At 44.1% G+C, this 25945-nt stretch overlaps 2 protein-coding genes and 1 long non-coding RNA gene across 4 annotated transcripts; 1 reads left to right on the forward strand and 2 right to left on the reverse strand.

The window, feature by feature from the left end:
* Window positions 1-1161: 1161 nt before the first annotated feature.
* On the reverse strand, window positions 1162-10859 carry ndnf (neuron-derived neurotrophic factor). The gene is made up of 4 exons (XM_049718436.2): window positions 10633-10859; window positions 5803-6006; window positions 5417-5541; window positions 1162-4079 (listed from the first exon to the last, which is right to left on the reverse strand). Exons 2-4 carry the CDS (start codon window positions 6003-6005, stop codon window positions 2695-2697), a joined length of 1713 nt encoding a protein of 570 aa, XP_049574393.1. The 5' UTR covers window position 6006; window positions 10633-10859; the 3' UTR covers window positions 1162-2694.
* A 4198-nt stretch (window positions 10860-15057) lies between these two features.
* On the reverse strand, window positions 15058-20297 carry LOC137840690 (uncharacterized). The gene is made up of 2 exons (XR_011087595.1): window positions 20164-20297; window positions 15058-17304 (listed from the first exon to the last, which is right to left on the reverse strand). It is a non-coding gene; the product is annotated as an uncharacterized lncRNA (long non-coding RNA).
* On the forward strand, window positions 15830-25900 carry cpeb2 (cytoplasmic polyadenylation element binding protein 2). 2 transcript variants are annotated; one of them, XM_049719293.2, is made up of 10 exons: window positions 15830-16591; window positions 17035-17310; window positions 18422-18512; window positions 19407-19457; window positions 19799-19822; window positions 20187-20360; window positions 21323-21531; window positions 21600-21714; window positions 21789-21970; window positions 22072-25900. In XM_049719293.2, the coding sequence occupies exons 1-10, from the start codon at window positions 15830-15832 to the stop codon at window positions 22297-22299; spliced, it is 2112 nt and encodes a 703-aa protein (XP_049575250.1). In that variant the 3' UTR covers window positions 22300-25900. The 2 variants fall into 2 exon arrangements, with proteins under 2 accessions (XP_049575250.1, XP_049575251.1); XM_049719294.2 differs by lacking the exon at window positions 19799-19822.
* The last annotated feature ends 45 nt before the right edge of the window (window positions 25901-25945 follow it).

The raw sequence follows: 25945 nt of genomic DNA on the forward strand, positions 1-25945 counted from the left end.
GGCCGATGTCAACCCGCGCCAAAAACGACACAAATCACATTGAGGATACGGCCGAGAGGAGATTCTTTCAGACTGGAGCAAATATTTTCTCTGGAGGTAAAACCTCCCGTTTGGCCACGGCACAAATGCTTCCATACACCATTTTCCAAAATTGATGTGTGCATTTTTCCTCCCTCAAATGGCCCAAACCTGATACTGCTACATTGAGAGGGGGCCCGGCCAACCCAGCCCGCCCTCCACGCCGCAACTCCCTAATTCAAGGCTAAATAAACCATTTCCTGAAGCGGCAAGGTCAAGGGATGAACCGTGTTTTTGTTTGGACAAGTCTGTGTCATCCTTTAGGAGAATTACAGAGCTGATGAAGCAGGAGAAATTACAAGGCGGACTACCCTTTTTTTTTTTGCAGCCTGGACACGAGCCAGACCGATCTTTTGCAAACTGTCAATTCAATCATCTAAAGCTAATTTTATTTTGAAATTGGAATGCTGGCCAAGGGCCAAGCTAACATGCTAACCTCATCTTTGCCCCTTCTGCTCTAGAACCTTCTGTTGTGAGAGTATGACTTTTCCGAAAACAATGGATAAAACCAAGCCGCAATTCCGAACCAATCGCGGTTTATTGATGTTTTATTAGTCACTGTTTTCACAGCAGCGAGTCAGTTTGGTCAGAATATAGGAACTCCAAAATTCCCCATACCATTTTAAAACTACTTTATAATTCTATATAATTATGATTCCCTGTGCGGAAATGAAGGTCAGCCAGTGTTTTGGAATATGAATTGTTGCTTTTATTTTTCTCAATCTGTTACGAGGCCTAAAACAACCGAGATTCCACTTCTGTCTTTATCAGCAGCGCTTTCATGATCTATCCATGACCCTCTGGCAGCTCCCCGGAAGCTCCTCCACATTATCACTGAGAAACGGAAGGTTCATGGAATTCAGGTGGCAGGAGCCTCCCTACGTTTCTTCCAAGTGGGGAGCTCCCCATTGACGCAAAGCAGACTTGACAACATTCACCAGTGCCATGAAAAGAACTATTGGCGATGTCATACTCATTTTATATTCAGGTCAGCAGTAATCGTTGTTCGAGTTGACTGACATAATCCACACGAGGCACTTCAGTCTCGATTGCGCTCGGGCAAAAAGAACACGACACCCGGGGTGACACAGGGATTACGTTTTCTATATTTAGTGTTTATGTACATTGACAACTGTGTACACGTGACACGCACTCGCGCACACATTCAGGCCATCGCGCACGGAAACGCACACGTCGGTACAGTGATAATAACAACGTCACCAAGCACAGGGCAGGGCACAGTTACAAGAGAGCGATTACACAAAAGGAATGTCATGGTAACACTTCATCAAGAGAAACAAACACACAGAGAGGAAAAGTAGAAAATAATTTAAAAGTCTCGGGAGGCAGCGAGAGGTCTGTACAAGATAGCATCCTCAATCCGTGGATCACTCTTTCTATTTTCCCTTGGCCAGCGAAAATAACAAAAATGAAAAAAGTGACTGATTATTTTCTCATTTGTTTGTTTAATCTAAAAACAAATGGAACGGTTACTTTTTCACGGTTTTCACTTCTGCAACAGGTGAAAATCTGCAACGTGGAGACCGTGCAAACAATATCTTTGTTGTAGTTTTTACGCGCTTTAAACACATTGTTCAAATTTGAATACAAACAGAAAATGTACAGAAAATCCGATTCTTGTTGTCACGTATTGCCGTGTCTCTATCTGAGTGCGGGAACCGGGGGCCCTTTCCCACATATGAGGGCATCACAATAAGTAAATACACAACAAAAACACGATTGCTTGAAAATCTGCAAGATAGCAAGGAAACACTGTACAATATTTTCTTTGATATTATACGGCAGATAGATCATGATTGTGAAAAGTAGTCACACTCGGTATGTAAGCCACACACGTGTGGGGAAACAGACGTAGAGGTACTGTTTCAGTTGCAGTAAAGAAATTTTTTTTAAAAAGTCAGAATTTACAAATGCGTGGAACTGCCAATGTAGTGTGAACATTTTTGACTGGCAAATACAGTTGAACGCATTTGCAAAAATAGCAGAATGTATTTGCAAGTACTTTCAAGTTTAACATATTTGTAAATAGATTCAAATGTACCTGTAAGCTAAATGCTAATAAAAAAAAATCCCTATAGTGCTTAGGGGTACTGACATTTTTTTTTTTCCATCAGGCCTATATTATGCTGATATGCTCCAAAATTATGGAAACACTGTTTATTTGTATTTTTCAATGATTCGCAAGTATACATTGGAACATATTTGCCAGTCAACATGTTCAACGCTTCAGTACAGATTCTAAATGATGCAAATACAGACGAAAATCCACAAAAGAAGGTCCAGATTCGGATGCTCAGAACAGGCGGATGTGACTTTCCTTTTGTGGGTGAGCGTGTTCCATAAAAAAACAGACGACAAAATAATCAGTCACTTTTTTGTTGTTTGATTTCCGATAGTCAATAGTCATGCAGCAACAATGAAAGACAAGCCTGCTCACGAGGTGGGAGGGAAATGTAAACATAAATATACAGGTGGATGTCTCCAGCAAAAGTCCCTTCCGTCTGAGTAGTCAGTCTGTGTATCTTTCAAAGAGTTAAATAAACTTATTCCATAGATATATTTATAATAGATTTCTTCCTCTGTGCGTAGTCATTTTTAGCAGTACTTCCTCGTTTTCACCAGTTTGCTCTGGTACTTGACAGAGTGGCCGCTGTGCGCCACCACGTAGACGTCCAGCAGGTAGCTCTTGCCGGGCTCCAGCCCCGCCACCGTCTCCGTGGTCACCGCCTTCTGCAGGTTAGGGCTGTAGAAGTACTTGCACAGGACCTTCTCGGACTTGCGCCGCGTCTCGGGCCCCGCACAGCGATTCTGCTCGCGCCGCCTCTGCTCCTCGCCATAGTTGTCGGCCACTTCCTTGCGGTAGACGCAGTATTTGTTGCGTTCTTGCGTCCCTAGCCAGGCCACGGTGACGGAGGAGCAGGTGCGCAGCTTGTCAAAGGCTTTGATACGGGTGTCCTCGGGCAGGGACGGGAAAGGCTGCTTGCTGCCCGCTCGGGTGGTAGCCAGCACCTTCAGGGTGGAGGCGCCTTTGCGGCTTCCCCGCAGGCGGATCAGGTACTTGGCTTTGGGCTTGCCGCGCAGCTGGAACTGTCGCACGCCCTCCACGTTTTGCGAGAGGAGCAGCTTGCCATCACGCCTCACCTGCACCTGTACCGCGTCCAGGCAGGCGTGCACGAAGAGCGTCACCCGCTGGTGCGACGACACGGGGGCGAAACGAAGGAACTTGCTGCCTTTTCGCTTGACGAATATGTCTGACACTTTGCCGTCCTTGAGCTCCACCGTCTTCTGCTGAGCTTCCTCCTTGGTGCGGGCAAAGGTGCCCACGTACGCCGTGCTGGTGTTGGTGGCCGAGTTGACGGCAAACACGTCAAAGTAGTACTGCGTGTCGGGCTTCAGGTCAGACACGGTGAAGATGTTTTTGTTTCCGATGCACAACTTGTGAATGTCCGACATTTTAGGTTTGGCCGGGTACGCCCGTGAGATCTTGTTGCTCGTCAGGCCTCGTTCTTTGCCGGGTGGGACGAAGCCGAAGTGGGCAAAGTCGAACGGACTGAAGTCCCTGCCAGGCTTGGGCGCGAGCATAAAGGCGTCGTCGGCGCCAATCTTAGCCTCGGCGGCACACATGCTCTTGAAGTTGTGCTCTTTGTTGATGACCACGCAATACTGCACCGGCTGGCCCATCAGGAACCCGGTGGGCGTGGGCTTCCAGGCCAGGGTGACGGTGGTGCGACCCAACGAGGTGACGTCTACGCGAGGGTCGTAGGGTAGCTCTGGGTAGGGCTGGTCGGACTCTGGCGTGGTGGAGGCGTACACCTTGAAGTTGCTGTCCTTCTCGGTGGACAGCAGCTCAAGCTGATAGAGGCCGGACGGTGTGCTGGCGGCCACGTAGGACTCCACGTCGTTGCCCTTGTAGGTGAACAGCTCTGTGCCCTCGTCCACCGTCACCTGCTGCTTCTGCTGCTCCAACGGCTCGGGCTCCCCTGAAAGCAACCCGGGCGCAAAAATATTTAGTATCACCAGCAAAGCTTTCCCATTCTAATATTGTGGCCAAAGTATCGTGAAACTCTTTGTATCGTTGGCAAAACATCTTGATACTGCTGCTATAGCTGACGTAAGGTTTTTATTCCTTCCTCGCTCGGTTAAAAGTTGGATGCAATGAGATGACGAGGAAGCCTCGCGCGCTCCAATTATCTCCAAACACGCCCGCCGTGTTTTCACTGCAAACCTCTCAAAAAGATCACAGCCCCTGTCGTTGACTTGGCCTCGGCTTCAAAGGAGCGCCTTGTGGTTTCGGAAACAGTTCGAGCTCTTGCTAGAGAAACCATAATATTGTCAACCGGGGAGTGTTCTCGGCGGTGTACTCAAAATTAACGCTCCAGTGATCTGCTCCCAGCGCAGCTATGAGAACAAACTCCACGGTTCAAATTTGAAATGCTTGCTCTACTTCAGGAAGTAACTGTGCTTCTTTTGATGCCAGGAACAAGTCATCAACAGTGAACGCAAGCAATAAATCATCTGCCTGCAGTTTGATGTGACATTCTGCCAGGTGTTTGTGTACTGCGTATTCCCATTCAGATGGTCGGGATGGTTTGGACACCTCAAAATCTTGTATTTTCAGATGAGTCTGCAGCCAAAGTATCATAATACTATTTGGTATTGTTCGACAAAGCTGCTGGCAATTTTTTTGTTGTGATACTATCGGTATTGTTGATAGTTTTATGATGTGGAAACATGTCATGAAACTATCCATTCAAATGTGAGACAATTTATCATGGTTTGTGCTTTGGTCTTGATTATATTACCTTTTGTTTCATGTTATGTCTTGTTTTCTTTTAGCTTGATTCATATCTGTCTGGTCTTTGATTGTATTTAGTTCTCTGGCTTCGTTCCGTCTTTCGTTGCTTTTGTTTGTAGTCCCTATAAACTCACGAGGTTTCGATTAATTATTTAGTACTTTTTATCTGCTTTTTGAACTTCTGATGATTCAGTAATTTTGATTATCCCAAACATTTTTGCGATAGATTGATATCAAACTGAGCAGAAGTGGAGGATACTTTAGGACTCTAGTTGAATTACTCAAATGGAAACTACAGAGGAGGGAAGACAAACACAGACATGAAAAGTCTTCAAACTATCAGGGCGGGCAAAGTCAAGGGACGTAATGGCTTTGATTTGCGCGCTCCGGGTCTCAAATTAAAGGCATGTTATCCCACAAGCGGTCAGACAGAGCGACTTAATGAAACCCCAGCCGACACACACACTTTACCACATCAAACTAGTCATTAAAGGCGCGCTCGAGGTCCTCCTGGTTCATTACCTGACGCCTCGCCGCTGGCCTCTTCTGGCAGCTCCTGCAGCGTCAACGTCCACTCCAGCGGCGCGTCGCATGGGGTCACCGTCACCGACAGCGGCGTGTTGTCTTCTTCCACCACAAAGTAGTATCTGGAAGAACCGTTACAAGTTTTTGTTCAAACCAGGATAGTCAAGAGCTGAGCCCATCTGTTGCTGACCAAAACCGCAGCACCGACCCAGGCTTGTCAACTGTCACTCAGATGAATTATTAATTTTGTTGTAAAGCCACACTGTGTTAAAGTCGAGGTCACATTTTTGTGGTCGCTCCACAATGTTGTGTGCATTCTTTTTTTATTACATTATTTCAAATGAATTTACCAAGGTCACTTGGTGATTCATTTATTTATTTACCTTTTGGGCGTGTCCCTGAAGAGGTAGCCACTGATCTCGGCTCCGTCGGGAATGACGGATGAGTCGTGGAAGATGGATTTGTCTCGGATCTGCATCTGGAAAAGTCCCTCATCTCGCGTGGGCAGTTTCTGCGCCAAAGTCCCCCAAACCCCCAGCAGAACCAGTAGCAGCAGCCCACTCCTCCAGCCTTTACACTGCCTCATACTGGAACACAAACATATAACCTTTAATTTAATCATGTCATGTTTGAACAGTCATTTTCAACACATAAAGTGGATGAAATAGTACAAAGAATGAAAACATTTTAAACCCTTTAGGATAAATTTGCTCTTAAATTTATTATATCTGCTTTTAGCTATAACGGAAGCTAAGCTAGCGTCCACTCCGCTACATAGCAAAATATCATAACTAATTGTAGCTGGTTTAATTAATTAGGAGTTGATAGTTGGTTTTTTTTTTTTTTTTTTTTACATAAAAATGTTAAAGGATCAAAGTGTTTACAGCAGCACTGGGAAAAAAACGTCTGCATTTTATTTAATTTTTTTCATTTTAGTCACTTTTTCTATCTTTCATTTCAATGCAAGCTAAGCTAACCCCCTTCACAAACATGCCTCCACAAGGGAAAAAAAGTATATGCAGCTTAAATTTTTTAAGCTGCATATACTTTTTTTCCCTTGAGGATGCGAGCTTTTATTAAACACTAAAGTGACAGATTAGCTATTGCGTGACCGATAAAAAGGGAAAGGATAGCGAGTGACCAAGCGGACGAGGGATTAAATTTTAAAACACGGATGCGTGAAGGAGGGGAACCACAGCAGGTTTGTAAACCGCTTAATAATAAAAAAAATTTAAAATCCTCCAAATCCGTGTCATTTAACATTTATTGACATTTTGTTGGCGCACAGATGGACGTACTGCTGAGAGGATCTCGCATGTCCTATTGATTTTGGAGACATTGATTGCAGATGATGGGAATGCCAAATCCCCGGCGATTCAATCAGTTTAATGGCGGCAGATTAGCCAGATACTTTACCGCCATCCGCACCGTGTCCTTTAAATGACCTGTGCAACCAACCCAAAAACCAACCAACAAAAACACTAACTAAGCGACCACTCCCTTCCTAACTGCGCACACACACACACACACATATTTTGTACTGAAAATAAATGTTGAGAACAGTTTAAAAAGGCAAACAGCCTCTTTAGCTGAAGAGAAGGAAGAACTCCTGATCCTAAGCATACCACATCAGGTGTCCATGACCTAGGGACTGTATTGATCAATGGAAAGAAATAGCTTTGACCCAAAGTATACCACATCATATGCCCAACATCTTTCTCATATTTAGCTAGCTTGTTAGCTAGCCAGCTTACTAATGTTCTATCTATCGCCTAATAATGTCGCAGGCCAAATTTAATGTAAAACTCAAGAACACTAATCGAAATGTGAAGAAAGGTTTCAGAGTACTACAGTGAAATGTGCAGCGTATTCACATTTAGTGCCTGTCGCATGTCACATTAAGATTTGTGTCTGTAGTGTAATGATGTCATCATCGTTAAGAAACTCATAAGTACACGTGCTGAGCAGCCGGGCTGAGATGCGCGATTATGTCAACATGGTCACACGCACACACACTGTCAGTGTGTTTTGTAAGCCCAAAAAATGCATCTGGAACATGTGAGCTATATTTTGAGCAAAGAAGAGTGTACGATGATAGTTCAGCAGGGCGGGAAAAGGGCAGAAGCATCGTTAACTAACTGTTAGGAACAATTCCAAAGCAGACAACTAATCAACTTTATCAGTCGACAATGAATTACTAAATGGTGTTTATTTTATTTTATTTATTTACCAGGAAATCCCAGCACACCACCATAAAATGTCAAATTTAACAGATCCAACTGTGATGTTTTTAATTACAAGGGGTGTGTGTGTGTGTGGGGGGGGGGGGGGGGTCAATGATATCATCGGGGACCAATTAATGTCAATCTTAATTTGATCATCTTGATTTAATTTGTCATCTTTAAAAAAAAAAAAAATGAAGTCATGCAACTGCTACAACACGGGCAACAGACTTGTTTGGCAGATTGGATGACTTATTTTTCTGTTTTTACTTTGATAAATTCTTGTCAACTTGTCAAATTTCTGTGTTTGGATGTTGTTCTTGTATTTTTGGTTGAACTCTCAGTTTCTATCTGTTTAGTTTTTCCATCCGTATCTACTATACCAAGCTAACAAAGTGTCTCTCAACCCGCACTGTCACTTCAGCTCTCCCTCCAGCTCCTCCTCATCAGGATGGAAATTCATCCTGGTGGCGGCCACATGGCATTTATTAACAGAATAAAAATACCGTTTGATTTCAAGTCAAATGAAGACATTTTACATTGCATCCATGCAGCCGGACTGCAAGCCTGCTGTGTTTTCTTTTCCCGCAGCCCGATTTTTGTGGCAGTGTGCCATTTGGAGTAAGACAAGGGTCTTCCAAAGCAGGTCTGCTTGGATGCTTCTCTAAGTAAGGCTTCAAGATCCAAGCAGTGTGCGACTTGGCGGTTGTGTTTCTTGGCACCACGTCTGTCTCTCCGCCATCCCAAACAATCCTCCATGGCAGCTACGGAGTTTTCCGGACGGTCACGAGAGGGATAGTGCCAGCCCGTTTTACTTTCCCTGCTCTGCACTGAGCGCCACATCCTGGAATGTTGCTCCCTAGGAGTGGGTCAACTGGCGTAAAAAAAAAGTCACTCAGGAAGTGAAATGCATTGTTGTCACATTATGGTAATTTTTGTGAGCTTTTGACATTTTTTTTTGTGATTTTTTTAAATGCATTTTCTGACAATTTTGAATTTGTTTGTAACTTACTTACTTACATATTTTTCTACAGCTTTTTTTTTTCTGAAAAATTCATTCAGCGAAGGGAGGCAAGTCTGGTGGGAGGGCTGTGCGAATGATGTGGTGGCTTTGTGGCCCCGGCTTAAGGAAGATGGCCCATGCGAAAGAAAGTCATCCCCAAAGGGGCCAAGCCGACGGGAGCCTCGTGGGAAAACACACGCTTTATCCACGACTCTGCTCAATGACTGGCTTGGCCGCCCAATGAATGAGACTTGCGAGTGAGAAGCCACAGTATGGCTCATGTCGTGATCCAAAGCATGCAGCATCATATGTCCGACATCCATCTAAGTCGATCTAAGGAACAGGCGCAGCATACTGTATGTCCAACATCTGTTCTTCCATCTATCCATCACATGCACATGATGCAGCCGCAACATATTACAAAAACAGATTCAAATAAGTTCAATCAAAATTACACCTTTGAAAGCCACTGAATTGTGCTGAAAAGTTAAATCCTGTTTTTAACCTGGATGAAAACTAACATTATGCATAGTTGTGACATTTAATCCCGCAAGTCTCCGCTCAGCGTTCTACACTTTGAGAATGACTGATTTGGGCAATAGCGCTTAGCCTTTGCGCAGCCCCGATCGACAATAACGGCAGCAACACTGTCGGAATTTCTTTCAGCGGCGAGTTTTCATATGCAAATGTAGCTTTAGTTACGCTGCGCCGTGCGGACCTTTCCATTTCAGCACGTTTTCTCTTTTTTTGTTGTTGTTCATCATGCATTGTAGCCTCACCCCCACTACTCCACTCACTTATTCACACTTTAACCCCAACACCGCTCCCTCCTCGCCACCTCCTCTTCTCCCACCCAACCATGCGACCTTCGACAATCAGTTACTCATTCCCCACTCCCAAATCGTTTTTATATAGTTCTGCTAGATAGCTCACTCGTGCGCCTTGTTTGTGAAATTCAGGTTTGTCAACCACCGTAATGACGAACAGATCCCCGTAGATGGTGACATTGTTTCGCTGTGGATTTGCACAGCTTTTGAACTCCAGATAAAGATTAGGGGTGAAATTACTGTATTTTGCCATCAATTTGAGGTGGCATAGAAGCAAAAAACGTTAGCTTCTAAGTCTCTTTGAACAAAAGGTTAACTCCGTTTTTTGCTCTGAAACCAGTGCTTTTTTTTTTTTTTTTTCCTGTCAAACGAGTCCAGGGTTAGAAGGTCAACACGGATTCTTGTATTGAAACATGAGTGTTCAGGGTCCACAAATCCGCAGAGATTTCTTGATTTAAAAACTATAGTGGCGCTCGATTTTATACTGATTTCACGTGTACTAGTGCGCATCAATTCAACAATGTGATTTCTTGAATGAAAACAATTAGTGGTGTATTCGAGGGCTCCTATTGAAACTTTATGGGGAAATGAAACAATTTTGATTTGTTATTATTGAGTAAAAACACCGGTGTTGCGTTTTATCAACAAAGCGATGGAGCGGTTTCTCAGTATCTGCGTAGGTCGAACTTTAGAGTGCAAACTGAAAAGAAAGTGATTTCGTAAATTAAAATACTTTTGATGCGTTCCGCTTGCTCAAGTCAACGTTGTCATTTCTTGAATGAAAAACACAGTGCTGCGTTCAAGCTCCGCATTTCAAAGTGCGACCAACAACTGTGATTCAAAACTCTCGTGTTGCTTTCAGGCTCCGCAACTGAATGAAAAGACAAATGTCGCGTTTACAGTCCACATCTGAAACATTCCCAAAGTGCAGACTGCAGACTCCACTCGGAACGTTTGCGTGCGAGTCGCGTCATGATTGTTTGAAACTTTTCTGCTCTTCTTTTTTGTAACTGCTCCCGGAGATGCAAACCACAAGCAATAATAAAAACCAAAAGAAGCCACTTCCTCTCCTTTTTTAGAACGAGCACGAGGACAAGCTTGAAAAATGTCCCACGAGAAGTCACATGAACGCAGCACAGATGCAAAGAAGACCAAAGTTACCTTTTGAAATAACGAGCCGATGGATGCTGTACTTTGCTGAAGAAAAAGTTCCTGTTCCCCGGCAGTAGTCCTCTCTCTCACATCGACTCTCTCACTTTCTTTCTCTCTCTCTTTCTCTCTCGTGTCGTACGTGCTTGCGTGGGAGCCAAGCGCAAATGAGGGAGAGAAGCGAGTGAGCGGCTGAGAGGGTATCCCGCGCGCACGCGTCCCTCCCCCGCCGCTGCGGAGACCTCCAGTGGATTGGACGCGCCAGCCCACTCGTGGAAAGAGAGAAAGTGGTGGCACGAGTGCCCCAAGTGTGGGAGGTAACCAAGTAAGACAACTCCATTATTGGATTGATTTTCTGCTTATCCATAACTGCGGATGGATCCCCTCAATAGAATGGGCACATTCAAACACTTCGGGGGGCATAGTGCCACGAAACTGTGTTGAAATATGACAATGGTTTCATTCCAGGCCATAACGGTGTACAATTGAAAAAAAGAAAAAAAAAACGTGATATGCCGCCATCTTGTGGCACCCGTAGGCAACAAATATTTTTCGCTGTCCGTCAGCAACTTTGGAATTTTCGTTATTCAGGGCAGGACTTCATCATATCTGCCTGCACTCTACGTGAGAATTTATTTTTCAGACGACTTTGTTCTTTTAAAGCATACAGTACTTTCTCCTTACTTTTCCCAAACTGGCTGATTACGTTTTTCAACCTCACGGTAGACGACACAGTGTTAATAAACCTGCCTTGTGGAGGAATGTCAATTTGTAATTTTATGAGAATGTGAATTTGTCATTTTTAACCACTAATATGTAATTTATGCATGATGTGTGAGTAATCTTACAAGAATAAATGTCAGACATATAAAAACAAAGACAATTAAAACAATGAATTAATCATCTAAAAACAGTCAACACAATAAAATAAGAAAACAATTCAGAGTCTCCTACTGAGACAAAAGCCAGCAATAAAAAGTGTTTTAAGTTATTTTACGTTCAGATTACGCAAACAAATGAATAAAGTCATTGGGCTTGGCGACTGGCAGAAGAATGTGAACAATTGTGTTTGGTTGTGTTTTTTGGTCTGCACCACTTCCCACTGTGTCCAGCTTGTTGATCATTCGCTTGCAAGACAAAAAGCAACACGGCTAAGTCAATATTGGGGCTCCGATAAGAGTGAATGGATGCTTTGAATGGTGGAGGCGGTCGTGCGTGTGCGTGGGGTAGAATCGGGGGATGCCGCTGTTTCCTGCACATGTATGGAACATGCATTCCTCCAATTACGTTTGAACACTTTGAATCAAGCATGTCAATCGATCTTTCTATTAACTGAGAAGCAGCCTGGAAGAGGAACATAATTGGTGTAATTGCGACATCTAGCGTAGAATGTTTACCGTGGAATTATTAAAGCAAGAGCAAAAATCCACTGCATTGCCCTGTGTGGAAAATATCTAAAAAGGGAGCAATTCCAAAAAGGCCTTGTCCCTGAAATGGCCCCACGTAGACAAAGAGGGCTTTTCCCGTTTGTATTTATGCCGTGACGTCATCGGCGTGCGCTGACAGACGGGTTGTTTGCTGAGGGCCAGGTGGGCACACAGCGGCACAACACGGGAGCGGAAACCCTGCGTGAAGCTGGCCCCCCCACCCACGCAAAATTTAAGGAAAATAGTCTGATTCGTTTGTGCTTCGTTTGTACTGGTTTGTGCAGCAAAAATTATCGTTTGTGCTGCTAACGAGCACAAACGAAGCACAAACGAATGGTACCATTTTGGGTCCATTTGAAGGAAAAGGGGGGGGGGGCAAGTTCACGGTGACGCCATCGTTAGAAATTAAATGCGTAATATCTCCGAAACGGAAACAGCACGAACAAAAAAATTTGCTGCACAAACCAGCACAAACGAAGCACAAACGAATGGTACCAATTTGGGTCCATTTGGAGGAAAAGGGGGGGCTGGATGACGTCATCGCTAGAAAATAAATGTGTAATATCTCCGAAACGAAAGCAGCACAAACGAAAATGTTTGCTGCACAAACGAACGGTACCATTTTGGGTCCATTTGGAGGGAAAGGGGGGCTGGGTGAACTCTGGATGACCTATAAAATAATCGTTCATAACTAATAAACCATAGCAGCACAAACGATCATTTTTGCTGCACAAACCAGCACAAACGAAGCACAAACGAATCAGACTATTTTCCTTAAATTTTGCATGGGTGGGGGGGTGGGGGGGGGGCAGCTTCACACAGGTTCGAAGGATGCCACCACGTCCTCATCCGACCTTTCCATCAACTTTCCTCACGCTCCATCCGCATGACGTCACACCTAGTACACCTACTGAGTTGTTTTATGAGTCTAAATTTTATGATAATGTGTTTTTGTCGTTTTTTTCGTCAGTTGTTTTTTATTCAGAGGTTGTTGGGTTTTTTTTATGAGATGGCGGCAACATTTTGCTCATTTTCCTTCCAGCTCTTAGCTTTTAAACATACTATTTGGATGTTTTTAGTATGTTGTTGTCAAGCCTAACGAGCCCCATATGGCCCCGGGGCCGCAGGTTTCTCACGATAGCATTAAGTCAGGCACTCTGCAAACATCAGAGCGTCTTTTGGCTCCCGATGAGACAAAAAAGAAATCCAAAAAAGGCTCAATTGAAAGCAGACGTTCAGTGGACACGAGCGGGTGCCGCATGTCGACATGATCCAATAAGAGGGCAGGAGATGGGGACATTAACCTCAAAGGGAAGGCCGGAGGAGGGAGCTGAAGCAAGTAAACAAAAGGCCAAAGTTTACATTGACAATGGCACAAGCGTTCTTGAGTCCTTTTAGTGAAACTTTAGAGCTCCAGGCGTGGAATGTGCAGAGTAAACACAGACAACACGGGGAAGACGATGAAGACGAGACACTTGGGTTCTGTGACATGAGTGCGAGATGTAAAACATAACATCAGGGCTACAAAGTTCCACTTTACTACGGACAGTTTGAAATTGTCGATTCTTTTATTTATGTGTTCAAAAATAAATATATAAAAGATAATTGTGTTTAATTGTCTTCATATTTCCAGATTTATTTTGATTTGTTTTACTGTGAACACGCTATTTGCAGAGGATATGAACAGGCTGGCACACAAATAGCAAAAATATTTTACGAGCTATGCTTTTTTTTTCCCCATTCAACACTTTATTGGGTGTCAAAATTCATCCGTTTCAATCAGGCATGTTTTCTGCCGTTTTCTGTCATAAACTGGTGAGCACTGCCCTCAAGTGGAATAGATACAAAATTACATGTACAAATAAAAATAAGAAAACTGCCAATAACCATTATTTTTTTCTTTTTTGTTTGTTTGGATTTTTTTCAGGATATTCCTCTTTTGTAATGATATTAAATGAATTCTATGGTAGAAATGACATTTTAGTCTGTCACTGGCATCAATTTTACTCCGTAAAATTCAGTTTTTCACCCCTTCAATAACCGTAATCGCCGCTGGGTGGCAGTAATTTTACAGTTTTATAGTCACACAGGCCTTGAATGAAAAAATGAGAGGTAATTACTCTCCAAGTTGACTACTACACTTCGTTCAAAAAATATTGATTGGTTCATTGAGTCATTTGATGGTGTTAAGTGGGGCAGGCATACATCAAGAATCAAGAAAGCCCCTTTAGAGGTTAAATATGGCCGGGTTCATTAAATGTAGATGTTCCAAAAGAGTATCTGCGCACTATGCTTTATCTTCTACAGTATGTGAAGCGAGGCACATTGGTGTGGAAAGCGTGTGAGAAGTACACCTGCTGGCTCCATAATCGAGATCCGGAGAACCCCCCTCTATTTATTTATTTTTATTATGGACGCTGCCGACCCTCCCCACCCCCCGCATTGTATACAAGGCAGATGTGCACACACATAACCGCATTACCTGCACTAATGCAGGCAGGTGCTTCCCCCTTGATTCAATCACAAGCCCCCAACCCTGCTTTGTTTTGTCTCTGACACACGACATGTGGAAACACGATGCTGCATGTATGTATTCTAAATCAACGTTATTCATCTTAAAGGTCATCGACTGGTACGCTCTGAGGCCTCCCTAGCAGAAAGGCAATTCAGCGAAATATTATAAAGATGTCATCTTGAAATGAAATCAAATATATAAATGCAAAGTCATTGATGTGGGGTCAGCCAGTGTGCTCCCAGATGGGATTACAGGTACAAGGGCCACTGATGATGGAGTCATACCAGTTGGTGGTCAAACAAACAAAATGATCTGATCAATCCCTCGCGACACACACAAAGAGCCTGGTCGAGTAATCAAGCGCAGCAAAAGTAATGCAGATGAGCGGTTGCTATGACGACAAGATGAGGATGACAAGCTTTACAAACCCGGCGACATTCAATAGGCTTTAGCGATCCAGGTGCTCGTGAGTGGCAAACACATTCAAATAAGAAGTGCTGTTGTGGGGTTTATAACAAACAAGAATTAAAAATATTTTTACATACCGAAGCGTCTGAAAGAAGTTGGACAGTGGTACAGTGGTTACAAGTCCAACTCAAATTATCTTTCTGCATTGAAATGAATGGAAGTACCATTCATTTGTTCACACACACACAAAAGATTAGGCTATCAAAGTAGGGCCGGTGTTGACTCTTTATTCCTTCCTTCCTTTCTAATATTTTAAAAAGTACAAAGCATTACATAACAGTAGGTCTACTACGTTTAGGGTTGCAAAAAGAGGTGTCGGCCCCACACTGCACTTTATGAATAATGAAGCACTTAGGAGAAAAATGACGTAAACTCTGCGGTGCTCTTTGCAGGCAGGCAGGCGAGAGAGGCGAGGCAAGGCGAGGCAGGCCGGCGTCGAGGCGCGCGCACCCGGGCGTGATGCGCCCGTGACGTCGGTTCCGTCTGGGACCTTTAATCCCTCTGCCGCAGCAGTAGAGGAGCGAGGAGGGGGGCAGCCAGCAACCGGCATGGACCGCACGAGCTAACGGCGAGCAGGACCCCCTCCCGTTAGGCAAAAAAAAAAGACGCATTCTCGGTGGGTCCTGGTTGAAAGCGCTTCTTATTGATCCAAACCAAATCGGGATCCGGTGCCGGTTCCGTTCAGGCCAGACCCCCTCCCTTCTTTCGTGCCTCCCTCCCTCCTCCTCCGCCACTAGACATCCTCCCTCCACATTGTCATCATTTACAAGCGTAGCGAGGCGGATCGGTGCTGCAAAACATGCAGGATGAGCCTGCGGGGGTGACACGCACTCTGACACCGCCGTCCACCGACGAGGAGCCTGCCAGCCGCTGCAAGGTGCCAGCGGATTACGAGCAGCGAGGCTTCCGTCCGACGTGGCCTGCCCGTGACCTTCAATTCGGTCGGGAAAGACAGCGGCGATCCGGAGAGTTCGCCCCGGAACCAGCGGCCGCGTCGTCGCCCGCCCTCGACCCGCGCGAGGACGTAGCCGATGCCGCGACACCACCATCAACATCGCCGCCGCCGACTTCCGTGAATCCGCTCCGCGACCTCCCGATGGACTCCCCCGTCGGCCACTACGTCAGCAACGGCAATGACTACAACATGTTGTCCGGAGGTCTGGGCGCCGCCTTCCCGGAGATGCAGAGCACCACTGGCAGCGGCGGCTCGTCGTCGCCCTCTCTCCCGGGCTTCGGCACGCCTTGGTCGGTGCAGACGTGCGGCTCATCGCCCCCTCCTCCGCCTCTTCCTGCTCCCCCGCCTCCTCCCGCTCCACCTGAGCCCGCCTGCACCTCCGGCGACAGCAGTGGCAGCGGCGTCGGCTTCTACACGGGGATGCGTTCGTCTTCCGTCAACCCGGCCTTCTTCCAGGGCTTCTCGGCTAATCCGTGCTCCGGAATGAACGTGCAGGGCTTCGGCGGGCCCTTCTCGCCGCAGATCCGCCGCTCTCCCATCAGCCCGCAGATGCACAACCAGCAGGGCACCTTCCTGCAGCAGAGGAACAACTACAACCAACATCAGGTGGGCTACAGACATTGCCAGACGCATCTCAGAAAGCGAGCATTTTTCTGCATAGTCGACCTCCGTTATATTGCGGTCAATCATGGTTTCGCAGATTTTTAAGCAATCTTTTCCCCCACTGGGTTCTTAATTTAAGACTTTTTCATGTGTCCATGTCCATCCGATTTTGTGTTGATTGGTGAAACTGATGTTGGGGCAAATTTCTTATATTACCTTTGTTTTATTTACTTTCCACATATGAGTGTTTTTATTGCCAAAATGTCTGATTGTCTAGATCAGCTAGAAAGTTACTGGAAAAGAAATTATCCAAAGCGTACAGCATCATGTGCCCAACAACAACGACATTGATGGAACAGACCAACTCGTGATCTCAAGCATACCACATCATATTCAACGTTCATTAGCTCCACGTGTGTTCCCTAATTGCTTTTGTTGCCCCCCAGCCTATTATGAAGCAGTCTCCCTGGGGGGCTCACCAGGGCAACGGCTGGAGCTCGGGTGGCGTGTCCTGGGGGCGCGACCATCGCAAGGGGGCGGGCGCCGCGGGCACGGCAGGCCAGGGTGGCCACGCGTCGTCGCCGCTCAAGAAGGCCTTCCACAGCAACGTCATCGCGCCACCCAAGTTCCCGCGCTCGGCCACCTCGCTGGGGCCTAAGTCGTGGCTGGAGGACAACGTGTTTCGCACCGACGGCAACAGTAACACTTTGTTGCCCCTGCAGGTACGACAAGTGAGGTCATGGTGTTAGCTTGAACATGGAAATTAGCATCTAAATTAGTCAGTAGGTTGTTGGGATGATGAGTTTCAGGGACGTCGGGTGTGGCTGTCAAGTTTTGAAACGCTCTTTGTTTTCTCACTAGAGCTAAGCTAACATTAGCAACCGCTGGGACTGATGAAACCCAATACGCACAGAGCGTTTAATGTCATTCCGGAAAATGAAATGATGTCATTTTCTGCCGCCGGCTCACTTGGGGAGTGACGTGATTTGACTGCAAAGTGCTGGACACAGCTCGTGTGTCATCCTGGTTTCATGATCGTATCTCGCTAGTAATGGCCAAAATGAGATTGCTGTGTTTTCTGAGAGAGCACAAAACAAGTGAAAGACAAAATGACTTGTGTGCGACAAAGCACAAGGCTTCCCGTTTCAGGAAGTGTCAGCGAGTGCGCGGATGGCGCTGATCTTCATTTCCATAAACACTGTCACATGAGGAATTCAAATTCCAAGACCTTTTCCTTCCTTCCTCGCTGTCTGCTTAGTGTTTGGTAGTCAGTGACGCTTGTCACTAGCGTCTCATTGTTTTCAACCTGAGTTAGCAAGAACATCATAAGAAAACGAAAAAAAAAATCCTTTATTTCAAATTACACTCCTGTAACACAAGCGTCATAGACCACAAACAAAATGTCTCCATGAACCCCCCAAAAAATATTAAAAAAATGGATTAGCATGAAATTGGATGCTACTCTGTGAGGCTTTGGTGGATGACTAATTGGGTCACGGCATCTTTTAGCGGGCTGATTCCATTTCAACATGTAGCATGAGCTCATCATGCTAGCTGGGGACCAGAATAGTCCCGTATGAGTGTGTCGTGCGTTTCAATGCCATACTCTTGGTTCCTGTTTCCACTCCCGGATTCCTTTGACCCGTAAATCTGGGGAATTGCCCATATACAGCGCTGGGCAGCATACCTCGCGGACCCCTAAACCCAACAACGGAAAGAATGTTGATCCCGGCCAAGCCGAAAACTGCCCAGGCTTATTATTGAAAGTAATATTCCCGAGACAAATTGTGATGAGATAAACCTCACTCAAATCTTTCCGTTTTGTGCTTCTAGGACCGCTCCAGATTGTATGAGAGCCTCAACATGCATTCGCTGGAGAGCTCCCTGATTGACATCATGCGGGCCGAGCAGGATCCTCTGAAAGGTGAGCGCTGCTTCTCACTTTCCCAACTGCGAGGCCTCCTGAGAAGCTGTGTTGTGTTTCTCCGTCAAAGCTTATTTGCTCCCCCACTGAGCGCCTAATACGTGTGGGCCTCCAGCTGGGTATTTACACCACCAAGCGGCTCTGATCACATGAACCCGGCCGATACGAAAGTTGTTTTTGTGCATTGGCCAAAGCAAGAAAGCATGACGTAGCTGGCTTGAGACAAAAGTTTAATTTCTGCAAAGAACAAAGAAGAGTTTTATCTCAAATCATCATTCCCCATTGAAATCAATGGAAATCCCATTAATCTGTTCCGGCCTCCCAAAAAATAGCAACAAAAATGGTTGTGCAGTGGACTCCAGCTATATATACCAAATATCTGCATCGACTGTAATTGCCATTGTAAATTCCCATGGAAATTTACCAGGACTTTCCCCACCCCTTTGCAACCCTAATAACCACGAGGCCTATGGTACCAAACTCACAAACGGTGCTTCTACATTTGAATCATTGTTGTTCCTCCTGAAGCAGCAGCTGGCAAGGACACGGGCCGAGCGGGGAGTGCGGGATAACACGTAATGCTAATTTTAGACGCCGTCGCCCTTTCACACGCTGTGTTTGACAGCCAGGAGAGGAAGAAGGAGAGGAAGAAGGAGAGCTGGCCAGGCTGGGCTGCTGTTGGCTATTTTTAACAGCTCCTAAACACATGGGACCCCACATATTGGCATGGTGGGGTTGGCTTCCTATGCCATTTTAAAAATGAACTTGCTTTCGCTGGGTTCGCCCCTTAAAACGAGCAATTACTGTTCAACACTCATTATTGAGTGATTATGACACAATGGCTAGCATATGTAGCTAACATGCAAGTGATCAAGTGTGCGTTTGTTCATCCAGGCCGCATTGGATGCCTGAACCAGACTGCCGACGGGCTCCTCATGCTTAACGGTAATTATTACTTCATTTTACTACGGTCTTCACTTCCAGCAGTCCTTATACAATAAATTAGGTCCAAAATTTTGCCGCAATCTGCCACTTCTAGATGGTTACGAGTGGAGTTAGCCAGTATGCGATGAATGGCTGAATGAAATGTTCACTTGTGGCATAAGGAGCTTTTTATATCCCATACATTTGTATTTAATCATTTAGAAAAAAAAATATTCAAGTACAAGTCTTTTTAATTAGAATGTGCAATATTTATAGGGTGTAAAAAAAAATTGTGAACAACAGGCGGTCTAGCATTTGATTAGTTCCAAAGACCTGAAACATTCTCCTCTACTTACATGCAGCCAGGAGCTATGGCAGACGTCGAGGTAAAACTTAAACTAATTCAGCACGTTTGCTTATCATTTGGCTTTTTTTTCACTTCAGATGTTGCTTGTTTTTAACCTGCTGTGTGTTTGCTCATTTTGCAACATGACAAGATAGTTAAATATAAAAAAAAAAAAAAAATCTTGGCTCAAGATTTGGAAATTGTCATTATTTGCAGTTTGTCATCCGTGCTCTGGTTGGTATCGTGACGTTTGTTGGATTAAGCAGGGTCGCTTTTTTTTTTTTTTTTTTTGCAGCTTTGTCTTTTAAATAAATTGCGGCTAATCCTCGTCAGTGCTGAAATAACACAATGACACGTGACTACCTTCGCCCTTGACATCACCTGCTCTCAATCTCCGCCTCCAGGGCGCTCTTCTCTTTTCCCCATCGACGACAATTTGCTGGATGACGGCCACGGCAACCAGGGGGTTCCGGGGGTCCTGGGCTCGGCCGGCTGCTACCCGCATCAGAACGGCGAGCGCATCGAACGCTTTTCACGCAAGGTGTTTGTGGGCGGGTTGCCGCCCGACATAGACGAAGGTGAGAACGCAAGGACAGTGATTCTTTTTTTTTTTTTTTTTTATCTGCTACGCGGGCTCTCTCTCGTGATATGCCCCAAATCTGCGGGCTCTCTCTCCTGATATGCCCCAAATCTGCAAGAACTATGATTGTATGGAACGCTGGCTCCCTCTAGTGGTACGCCGAAAATCTACTGCCTATTGTTTTGTTACCACGTCAATATTTCCAGTGTGGTCGATACTACTAAGGTTGTCACTTGGGTCTGACAAAAATCCTATAAATGTTGAACATCGAATCGACCTTTTTGTTTGTAAGCAATGGCGCCCTTCGCATATCTAATCCAAGATAAAAATCACCCTTCTACGCTGCAAATATATAGCTCTAATAAGTAAAAATGACATTTACTAGTTATTTGTTTAGTTATTGCTTTATTTCTTAGCCTTTATTATTTTGGTTCATTTTCAACATTTTTTTGTTGTTGTGGACACCTGGGGGTACTATTGCGAGGAAAAAGGGGAAATAAATAGTAATTATGTTCTGTTTGCTTATGTGGAATAAAAACAAGTAATGTAATTATTCACAGTGTGTAAGAATAACCAAATGTGGTTGCCTGTTCCTCTGCTGCTTGCTTGGCTGGGTTCGATTTTGATATTTTTTAGACTTGGTGTGATCATCTTATACGGTTTTACCTTCATATTTGAGAAGAATTTTTGCTGGGCACAAGGAGCAGCTAGCATAAAATGGATCGCCTGGTTTTAGCCACATAGTTTATTTGTCCTGTTTTAACCAGTCATTATTAAAACGTGTCGAGCGTTTCTATTTTTTTCTTTACTGGCCTATCATCACGTCCTCGTCATCCGTCTCTCCACCCATTTTCACAATAAAATTTCACAGTTTTTATCGACTAGATCCTGACAAAAAGCACTTGACTATTTTCCCGACGGCTGTTTTGTCCGAACACTTTGTTTCCTCTTCCACTTTAGATGAAATCACCTCCAGCTTCCGCCGCTTTGGTCACCTGGTGGTTGACTGGCCGCACAAAGCTGAGAGCAAGTCCTACTTTCCACCCAAAGGTTACGCCTTCCTGCTGTTCCAAGAGGAGACTTCCGTGCAAGCCCTGATTGAAGCCTGCATGGAGGAGGATGGCAAGCTCTACTTGTGTGTCTCCAGCCCTACCATCAAGGATAAACCTGTGAGTACACCATCATTTGAAAAATTCCAACCATGATTTAAGGGATTAAATAATCATTTCATCTGCAGGTGCAAATCCGCCCGTGGAACCTGAGCGACAGCGACTTTGTGATGGACGGATCTCAGCCCCTGGACCCCCGCAAGACCATTTTTGTGGGAGGCGTCCCTCGTCCCCTGAGAGCAAGTAATGATCAACGTCATTTTGTCTTTTCTTCATGGCGGTCTTTGAGATCTCTGACCACCTCATGTCCCGCCTAGTCGAACTGGCCATGATCATGGACCGCCTCTACGGGGGCGTCTGCTACGCCGGGATAGACACTGACCCGGAGCTCAAGTACCCCAAAGGGGCGGGGCGGGTTGCTTTCTCCAACCAGCAGAGCTACATTGCTGCCATCAGCGCCAGATTTGTGCAGCTGCAGCATGGTGACATTGACAAGCGGGTATGATTCTTTGGTCCTCTTTGTAGTGTTGGACTGACCAAGTGAAGGACTGACTGATCAGTACATGTTTTGCCATGTTGACTTTTGTCCACGTGTCGCAGGTGGAGGTGAAGCCGTACGTGCTGGATGACCAGCTGTGCGACGAGTGCCAGGGCGCTCGCTGCGGCGGCAAGTTTGCTCCCTTCTTCTGCGCCAACGTCACCTGCTTGCAGTACTACTGCGAGTTCTGCTGGGCCAACATCCACTCACGCGCCGGCCGTGAGTTCCACAAGCCTCTGGTCAAGGAAGGCGCCGACCGCCCGCGGCAGATCCACTTCCGTTGGAACTAGAAGCTATCAGTAGAACCCCTCCAGCTGGCTAAACCCGGGGTGTCCAAACCTGGAGCCATTTTTTAGCCTTCCGCGAGATATCTAAATATCAATTCATACCCGACCAGACAAAAAAAGCCTTGAATCCTTCACAAAAGCAAACAACCGTCGTTTCATCATCTTTTTCAAAAGTCGATATATTTCTTTCACTGTTTTTTTGGTGGATTTGTCTTTGTTGAGCCTTGACTCCTTTGATTTCTCCTTGTGCGGACAAAATAATCCAAACGCCTTTGCACTAAACGCTCTAAACGACACTCTAGGTAGCGGCCGAGCTTTTTCGCATCCACTATCGTTTTTTTTACCACCGCACATCTCAGGCAGGCTTTTTTTTTTGTTTTTTGTTTTTTTTTGGGAGTTTTAGACATTTTAAATTGTTTTGATGTGAGACGAAACAATAGAGAGACAGCGCATGTGGGCAACTGCTTGCCCGCTCGCGTCCCGCGCTCATGCCTGCAGAGGACACTAACCAAAGGTTGCGAAGCACGATAGGAACCAGAAATGCCGACATGCGCTTGTAGCACGCAAAACTACTGACCGTTAGCCTCTTTTACAAAGGAGATCATACCTCAGTGTCTTTTCACTAGCCACTCGATTTAACATTTACAGTATACGTAACAAGCTATCGTAGGAAATCTCGCTGCTATTAAGAAAATAATCAACACATATACGACTAGTTGTGTAGGACAAATACTTGACACTCCTGTTATATTGTAGGATAAGGTCAGACGGGAAACCAAAAGTAGTTTGAAGGAGTTTCTGCGGAAAATGGTTAGTCGTAGATTTAAAGATGAGATAAGCGGCTCTGGAAAAAAATGAGACCCAAAATTGACAGGACTTTGTTGTGGGTGGACCATTTTAATTTTTTTTTTAAACAAATGCTATCCATTACAATATTTAGATTTAGAATTTATGTTTATAGAATAAAAAATTTTCAATTTACTGAAAAAATTAGCGGACATACAAAAACCAGAATTTTTTTAGCCCAAAACATTCTCGAAAACGGAATCTTACCAAAACCAGGGCAAACCAAATTTCCACCAATAACAAAATCAGATAAACAGATCATTTTGCAGTGCTCTCATTTTTTCCCCAAAGCTGCACATGACGTTTGTTTGGATTTTCACTTTGGGAAAATTCAAGGCAAGTTGTTGCTGTTAAAAACAACAATGCAGTGATGCGTTTCTGGCAGCGCATGTTTGGAATCAACTCGCATGCTAGGACGGATGTAAGGAAATTTGCTAACGATAAAAAAAACAACAACTCAGTTTTCAGTAGCATGAAGCTAAAAGGAGTGTGTGTGGCGGGGTGAAACACCAGCGCGAAATAAGAAAAAAAAATATTTAAACCTGCATGCTTCAGTGTTTATCTGTCCGTTTACGATGAAAAGACGATTCTGCTGTAGACTATTAGTGGACAAAAAAAAGGAAAAAAAAGTGTGGTGTTCGGTGGTTGTGTTTTTTTCCCCCCCTTGTCGTGCGTGTGTGCGTGTGAATGTGTGTAGAATAAGGCTCTGGTTAACGATATCGTCAAGGGGCGGTGTAGGAGGCGGTGTTCACCGTTTCAAAGGTGACAGAGGCAAACGATTCAATCGGACGATGTTTCGGGGCAATCTCCCTCGGTCGGTACTGTACAATTTGCTGTGTTGTCATGGTTACGCTGTTGCTTGTGTTGACTACTTCCCCTCACTGGACCTTCCCTGAGTGTATTTTTTTAATACGGTAATATATTATAATTATGATTATTATTGTCATGCACTACTTTTATATATGTTTCTTATCCATCCGTGCAAATTATTTTAAAAAGCTTTCCCTTATTTATTGTTCCACGGATGATTTATTGTGCAATTTTAATTTTTTCATGTGCTGCGTGTGAAGTCTTAAGTTATGTGTGTGCGTGGATAGAGAAGGAATTGAATATTTTCTAATATAATTCTTAATGTGGTCCCTAATGTTTGAATACGGTCACCTGTAACACTTGACTTGCGTTGTTATTGTTTTGTTTGTTGTCCGTTTTTGTAAAGGAAAAACAAAATCACATTTATTTCACTATTTTTGTAGACGAACAGATATTTGATTTTGATTGTATTTTTCTATTCAAAAGTGATTCTATTCCCCTCCTATAAACCCTCCTGTTGCAACAAATTTGACCCAAGGATGTTTTAGTATCAAATGTGTCAGGGACCAAAAAGAAAATCATCATTTTATATTGTTTTTGTTCTCATGACTTTCAATATTTTTTTTTTATTTTTAACTATAAACTAAAAATATTTGGGGCTTTTTGGTGTTTTTTTTTTTTTTTTAAGTGAATCATCCCGATTATACACATATTTTCTCCAGACTTCTGTTAAGATGTCCATTATCCACTCCCAGCTGAAGTTTACTGTAGATTGGTTTCTCACTTGCTCAATGCTAACACGCAATGCAAAACATCATTGACAGGCTAAAAATGTAGCATTGATGCTAAGACCACTGATATTCAAACAGAAATTATGTTTCATGCATTTAGTTAAATGAACAAAATAACGCTTGGAACTGTTTTGAAATGTAGTTGCTAAAAGGATCAAAACAATGTTCAAGGGATTTTTTTTTCATCCTGACACAATTAATTAAACATGCCCAGGGTCAAATTGACCCGGTGACAGGAGGGTTTGTTATTTCCAAACCTTTAGTTACAACATAAAAGGTAGTAATCACGCACACACGCGCATGCGCATCCAGACAGTTTGTAGTATGATTCTTATTTTCATGCACACGCGTGACAGAAGGCAGCATGAAGGTTTTGTTCTTCTTCTTCTTCTTTCCGGAAGACACTTGAGATTCTCCCGCTCTGAAACTTGAATTCTTCTTCTTCTGTCTCTCTCTAATGACACATTTTGAAAGGCTGACTAACCTCGATTCTGTGTTGTGACGTGCAATACCGTTTCTAATGTTTGTACAAAAAGTAAGAATTACCGTGTAAAACCTTTTTAAAATGCAGATTTTATTTTTTTCATTGCATATTTTGCAGATTTTTCTGATCCACATTGTCATTTTTTTACTGTCTAATGAGGAGAAAAAAGGAACCAGACCCCATTTTTTCATTGCAACTATTTTTAAATCCAGATATCTTTGTACCGATGTAAATGATTGTAGTTATTTTGGATAGTGTTTTGCTAACAAAAAGAGAGACTTTTTCATGTATATTTTCACCTTGGTTAACCTTCTTTCTTCATTTCACCCAACGGTAGCAGAATTCTTGGGAGGTTTTTGTTTTCAATGTCATTGGTATTATTTTGTATTCTGGTGTGGAACTACAGAAGATGCTAATTGCTGAGATATTTTAATGAAGCTGCATATTTCTTATTTCATTGTTTCTAAAATCAGAGTTGACCTAAAATACAAAACGTTGATTGTTATGGTGCATTTGGATGGTGATCATTATTACTGGCTGGTAGTTTGATATGCAAAATGAACATTGCATTTTATTTTTTACCTGGCCATGTTTTGTATTTCACTAGTGATTAATTTTTTTTGTTGTTTCAATTCACTTGCTAAATAAAGACCCACTCTGTTTGGACACACTACGGCTGATTTTTTATTTTGTTTTTTATTTATTTATTACAAAAGAT

Source organism: Syngnathus scovelli, chromosome 10 (genome assembly GCF_024217435.2).
Source record: "Syngnathus scovelli strain Florida chromosome 10, RoL_Ssco_1.2, whole genome shotgun sequence".
Classification (NCBI taxonomy): domain Eukaryota; kingdom Metazoa; phylum Chordata; class Actinopteri; order Syngnathiformes; family Syngnathidae; genus Syngnathus; species Syngnathus scovelli.